The sequence below is a fragment of the Aptenodytes forsteri genome, unplaced genomic scaffold (genome assembly GCF_000699145.1).
Source record: "Aptenodytes forsteri isolate BGI_AS27 unplaced genomic scaffold, ASM69914v1 Scaffold10, whole genome shotgun sequence".
Lineage (NCBI taxonomy): Eukaryota > Metazoa > Chordata > Aves > Sphenisciformes > Spheniscidae > Aptenodytes > Aptenodytes forsteri.
The window spans coordinates 2,947,029-2,953,645 of record NW_008794117.1 but is presented as its reverse complement, the minus strand read 5'-3'; the positions used below and the strand labels follow the sequence as shown (position 1 = coordinate 2,953,645).

General features: G+C 37.0%; 1 protein-coding gene across 1 annotated transcript in view; it reads left to right on the top strand.

Moving 5' to 3' along the window:
• Positions 1-6,617, top strand: part of FMN2 (formin 2) — a 168,708-nt gene that overhangs the window by 100,843 nt on the left and 61,248 nt on the right. Inside the window, exons 9-11 of the mRNA XM_019471242.1 lie at positions 3,858-3,949; positions 4,096-4,225; positions 5,221-5,367. Coding sequence (XP_019326787.1) covers positions 3,858-3,949; positions 4,096-4,225; positions 5,221-5,367 — 369 coding nt within the window. The remainder of the gene's footprint in view (positions 1-3,857; positions 3,950-4,095; positions 4,226-5,220; positions 5,368-6,617) is intronic.

Sequence of the window (6,617 nt, the reverse complement as noted above, 5' to 3'; positions counted from 1 at the left end):
GCTGCCGGTGCACCGTTGTGGTGGCGATCGGCACCTGTTGTTCTTCGACCCTCAGCAACCCCACAACAGCAGGGTCCTCCAAGAGCCTGGCCAGGGTGGACAGCTGTTTAATTTCCTCCGTCTCCAAGGCAGCTAGACCAAAAGCCCACTGGTACCCTTTTGGGTCCTTGAAGTACCCTCTCCTGAGGTAGTCTACACCAAGGATGCACAGAGCCTCTGGGCCAGTCACAATGGGGTGCTTCTGCCACTCATTCCCAGTTAGGCTCACTTCAGCCTCTGATACAGTTAGCTGTTGGGATCCCCCCGTCACTCCAGAAATACAGATGGGTTCTGCCCCTTTGTAGCTTGATGGCATTAGGGTACACTGTGCACCGGTGTCCACTAGAGCCTTATACCTGTGGGTCTGATGTGCCAGGCCACCGAATCCACACAGTCCAGTAAGCCTGGCTGTCCTTTTCCTCCACCTGGCTGGAGGCAGGGCCCCTCTAGTCCTGGTCATAGTATTCATTACTGGAATATCCCTTTGGCTAGTTTGGGTCAGCTGTCCTGGCTGTGCCCCCTCCCAGCTTCTTGTGCACCTCTAGCCTCCTCGCTGGCAGGGCAGTACGAGAAGCTGAAGTCTTTGAATTACTGCAAGCACTGCTCAGCAACAACTGAAACATCAGTGTGTTATCAACATTATTCTCATCCTAAATCCAAAACACAGCACTGTACCAGCTATTAAGATGAAAATTACCTCTATCCCAACTGAAACCAGGACACGTTTAACAGAAGAGAATATACTTTACAGATTGGCCAGAAATAATAGAACAATTTAAAAACTGTTAGTATGAGAACTTGTTTACTTTTACAAAAAACTCGTTTAAAATTTACAAGTGTAAACAGAATACTTAAGGTTTTTGAAGTGTAAGTTGAATAAATAAAATAGATCTTCCTACAAGGTCAAGTCATCTGCATACCTAGACATCCGTGGCTCTGACGACATGACCACTGGAACAATGCTACCTCTCTTGGCATCCTTCAGATTTCTAAAATTTGTAGATTTTATCCATTGCCAAGAGAGCTTTCACTGATTTGAAAAGAAATGGAAGCTTTCTTTTTCTTTTAACTCTCCATTGGGTAATAATGTTCTAGATGAAGTGAAGAAATGTCCCATTTACACCTGTTGCCTAACCCAAAACCAAAAGCAAGTCTTTCTCCTCAAAAGCACCTGCAATACTTATGTGGAAACTTCTACTGTTAGTTGGATCTTTCCTAGTCCTCACCCTGTGTCCGGATGAGTCTTCTAAGATTAAAAATTGATACAATTTTCTGATCTTAATATCTTGAAAATTTCCTTCTCCTCAGGTTAGAATTATACAAGCAAAATATACTACTGTAATTATATTTGTATATTCTATGCCTGCCTTGACAGAAACATACTTAGAAAAGTCCTTTTGGAGGATGAATCCCCAAGTTTGTTTCCTCACACTGAAGTGATACTGAGGTAGGGAATTCAGTAAACTAGGTGTTATGGATGGGCCACTGCCAGTATACTAAAATTAAAAACTGGTAAATTAGTCTCAGCCTAGCCCTTGTTAACTGAGAAAGACATGATACAGTATACACAAATAGATGGAAAGATTAAGCAAGTCAAGAGAAGTGATTATTCTCTTCTTCTCAGCACTGGTGAGACCACATCTAGGGTGCTGTGTCTAGTTCTGGCCTCCCCAGTGGAAGAGACATGGACATATTGGAGCGAGTCTAGTGAAGGACCATGATGATGATTAAAGGCTTGGAGAATGTATCATACAAGGAGAGGCTGAGGAAGCTGGGGTTGTTCAGCCTGGAGAAGAGAAAGCTCAGGGGGATCTTATCAGTATGTACAAATACCTGATTGGGAAGGGGGAGTAAAGAACAGAGCTAGACTCAATAATGCCCAGTGTAAAGACAAGAGGCAATTGAAATTGATATACTAGAAATTCCATTTAAAAATAGAAACACCTTTTTTTACTGCAAGGGTGTCCAAACACTGGAACAGGCAGCTAGAAAGGTCATGAGGTCTCCATCCTTGGAGATACTCAAAACCTGGCTGGACATGATACTGAGCAACCTGCTCTAGCTGCCTCTGCTTTGTGCCAGAGGGTTCGACTAGACGACCTCCAGAGGTCCTTCAAACCTCAACTATTCTATTAATCTGTGATACAGGTACTACCACTGTTATAATTTCTTAGTGTTGAGAACACAGTTTATTGCTGGGGAAAAACAAAAAAAGTTGTTTGCAATATTTCCTATCTGTTGGAGTATTTAATAGATAAGATCAGACTACTTTAGAGAAGATGACCCTTGAAGAACATCCACAGAAATGCTGGCTAAATATTAGGTTGTGTAGTATTCAAGACAGACGGCCTTGCAGTCATTTCCAGACTTCTTGAAGTAATCAGAGAAGCTCTGAAGTGCTTTTGCTCTGAGTGACTCTTCAATCTCTTAATCTTTCTGTTTCACGTCAGTATTTTCTCCCTTTTCACACGGAAAGATGTTCAACAATCTCAGAAGAACTGTCCAAACCTGACTTTCTGGTTTCAGATTGCTGATGGAGCTGTGGCAGTATGATTTGATATAGTTCCGTACCTCTTCTGCTAATCGTGCAAAAGCATGCAAGAAAGAATGCAGATGCAGCCTATCTTTTGCTTTGCCATTATTTAAGTAGTTAGAATTTCATTTTCTTCAAGTTCTGTGGTGGCCTAAGTTAAAAAATGTGTGTAAAGTTTTCTTAAAGGAATAAAGGTAGATATATTTACTTCTTTTTTCACTCTTGTATAGATTCATGTTTTGAATCTATTTTGAAAACCACCATAGATGTCAAAAGAAGGGTCAGAAGGAGGAATTTCCATTCCACTTCTATTCCTTTCCATGCCATTCCATTTTCCAGTACTGCAGTTGGAAAAAATAATTTCACTGTAGCATGTTTTCTTAAAGGAATAAAGGTAGATATATTTACTTCTTTTTTCACTCTTGTATAGATTCATGTTTTGAATCTATTTTGAAAACCACCATAGATGTCAAAAGAAGGGTCAGAAGGAGGAATTTCCATTCCACTTCTATTCCTTTCCATGCCATTCCATTTTCCAGTACTGCAGTTGGAAAAAATAATTTCACTGTAGCATGGAGCATAGAAAGAATTCAGGCTCTGTTTCTTTTGATTGGAATATTGAAGAAAAGACCGCACAATGTGCTACAGGGTTCTCCAAGAAACTAGGCGGTTTACATGTAATTGTTTGGCTTATTAAGATAAAAATGAATATCATTTTACTCCAAAGAGGTATGCAGTAGTTCTCATGTATTATGGTATGTATGATAGTTCCATTTTAAATCAACTATTTTTTGTTGTTCCGTAGTGTTTTCCAAATACCAAATAAAATTTAAATTGTCGTAAACAATACAAACCTATTTTCATTTAGTTTAAAAAAAGTTATTATTTAAATATATATTTAAAGATCAGATTGCATTCAAATGCAACCCAACCGATTTGGAAAGAGAACTACAACTCAAGAAGAGAGTTCTTTGATCCAAAGACTTTATAAACAGCCAAAGAAAAGGGATTGGGAATGAAGATTATTGTCTCAGTGCATGGTTGAATGAATAAATCTTTTGCAGATTACTAGTAGTCAATAATGTTATTTGGAAGACGTTCTGTTTTCCATCATATGTATTTATACTTAAAATCACTCTATGGACTAAGTAGTTTTACCATAAGCAGATGCTAGAAGGAAAAGAAAAATCTATGAACATGATTTGTTACAAGGGCATCTTTATCTGTGTTGTTTGACTAGGTTTTTAATTAACATTTTTTAATTACCTTGTTTCCTTTATTCCAGAGAGCACAATCAGATGAGTTGGAAAAAATAGAAAAGCATAGCAAGGCATCCAAGGAAAAAGAAAATGCCAAGTCTTTGGATAAGCCGGAACAGTAAGAATATATTTATGAAAGAACAGTTTTGCTCGCTTCAGAAAACTTTCCCTGCTATAGTAAACTATCTAGAGATGTTATAAAAGAAAAAAAATGATGTACCTACTGAGAGTGACTCATATAATTGTCTTTAATCACTCCTACAGGTTCCTCTATGAACTCTCACTAATTCCCAACTTTTCAGAACGTGTATTTTGCATCCTGTTCCAATCAACATTTTCAGAAAGCATTTGTTCAATCCGTCGCAAACTTGAATTGTTACAGAAACTGTGTGAGGTAGGTTGTGCTCTGTGAAAAGGTAGAGCTAAATTTCTGATATTTAATCTTGTTAAGTTGTACTCATATTTCAAAAGTTTTCGCTTTATTTGCTTTAAGTACTCATTAAATCTGAAGGATAGCAGAATAGAACGTTTTATGATTGTACTTCAACATCAAAGCGAATTTTAAGATTAGCTTTTGGTACTGAACTATATCATGTTTTTGCCACCAATGTATATCAGTCTCTGGAAAACAGTGTACCTTCTCCTTTTGTTAAAGCAAAATTTTCCTTCTTCATAGGGACCATATCACTCTTTTCCAAATGAATGCCAGTTCAGTCCACCTTGTGTTTGCTTGGATTTTGGAACTGTGCAACTCAATAATATCTCTGATATCTAGAATCAGTTAGAGATAGCAATGTTGTCTCTAGCTAGAAGACATTACTGGAATTTTGTGGTCCCATGCAAAACAAATACATGGCTTTAGAATGCAGGTTTCATCAGTATTTTCATAACTGAAAACTATTTGAAATATTTTATTTAATTGTTTTATTATTTAATAGATTTTTTTATTTGATTGATTAAACGTTTTAATTGTTCCATGTGTGGTTTTTTATTAACTTCTTGCAAAATTCTCTCCTAAATTAAATATACCATTCACAATATTAGCATCAGTTAAGGAATTACTATTTTGTTTTTCTCAACAGGTCATCTCTGATAATATTGTATAAAATTCCTATTATTTTTTTCTAAGTATCCATTAGTACGGATACTTAGTATCCATTTTCTAAGTATCCAACGGAGATAATATTCTCCATTTACAACAAATTGCATATAGATATTATTCTACTTCTATATGTTTGCAGTAGAAGGTTGTTAATTCCTTATATTTGAGCCTTTATATAAGTATTATTTCTAAACACAATATCAACAAATCCGCTTGTCAGTAACACTGTTAACCGTAAATATTGTTGTGAGTTTGAACAGAGATTTGTTTCTCGTTCTGTTTTGTAGACGTTGAAAAATGGGTCAGGAGTTATGCAGGTCCTGGGTTTGGTTCTTGCCTTTGGAAATTACATGAATGGTGGAAATAGGACGCGAGGACAGGCTGATGGGTTTGGACTAGATATCCTGCCAAAACTGAAAGATGTCAAGAGCAGTGTAAGTTGATTCTAGACTTCTTGTAGGCCTGAGAATGTTAAATTCTCAGAAAATTACTTTTGTCTCCATTTCCAAGTAAATGGTGTGAAATTTATGAAGGCATGTCAAGGGGAATTCTTTTATTACTATACTTAGCTGATCACAATTCTAGAGTTGGATGTAGAAATATGAAAATGAACCATCTCTTTTCATTACTGTACAAACAAAAATACGTTAAATTATGTCTTGGTTCCTAATCTGAAATGTATTTGACTTTTGGTACACTGCATAGTTCTAATTTTTCCTGTATTCAGAAGCAGTACTATGATCCTTACACTTAAAAGGTTTATTACAGAAGTGGAAACAGTTGTAAAAGAAAAGTTACCTGTTATTCGATGTTGATTCAAAATATTTGTGAGAAGAAAAAAAAAAGGTCACTCCTGAAAATGATTGAATAGGCATCCTGAGCATTTGGGATAACCCAAAATTCATCCTTTACATACATCATGATTACAGAGTATGCATTTCACATTGGACCATGGAACCACCCAAGTAAAGAGTAATCACAGCAAGTACTTGTTGATTTAAGATTTGTCTGGTACAGTCATCTGAGTAAGGTGAATGATAAGTAGCCTTGTTTCTTGCTCAGTGCTAAACTGAAGCTTGTGTGTTACCAGCACTTTTTTGGCTTTGGTTATTCAGATTGGAGTTGTATTCAAATATCTACTTTTGTTTACAAGGAAACAATAATCTTTGAGTCCCTATGGCTATGATGAAAAGACTTATCTGAATGTGGACAGTGGTATGAGAAAGGTTATAGCAATAATTCTTGAGACTTTAAATTGGCTCCTACATCTGTCTAATGAGACGTTGTCGAGATCTGCTATTCTGAAAGTGGCAGAAAAAGAAGAGTTGTTTTCCTTGCTTGGTCACTCACTAAATATACGTGCTTTAGTTGCTGGGTTAGGTAATGCGAGCAGACTGTTGTTTACCCTGAGTTGAGAGACCATGTCAGCCATTTGCCTTTAAAGGGGTGGAGGAACTTCATTCTGGCATGCTGGTTCTTTGGTAAGTCAAGGGAGTGATGATGTGAATGAAGCCTTAGTATAATGTGTTTAGGGCAGGTTACTTCAGCTGAACCTTCTGGTTGACTCTAACTACATCACCAGTTTTAGAACTCTGCTCAGTAGAACATTTAGGCACACTAAATTTGATTTGGTGACTTTAGTATGTAATTCGCTGGAAATATTATGACTATTAACCTTGCAATT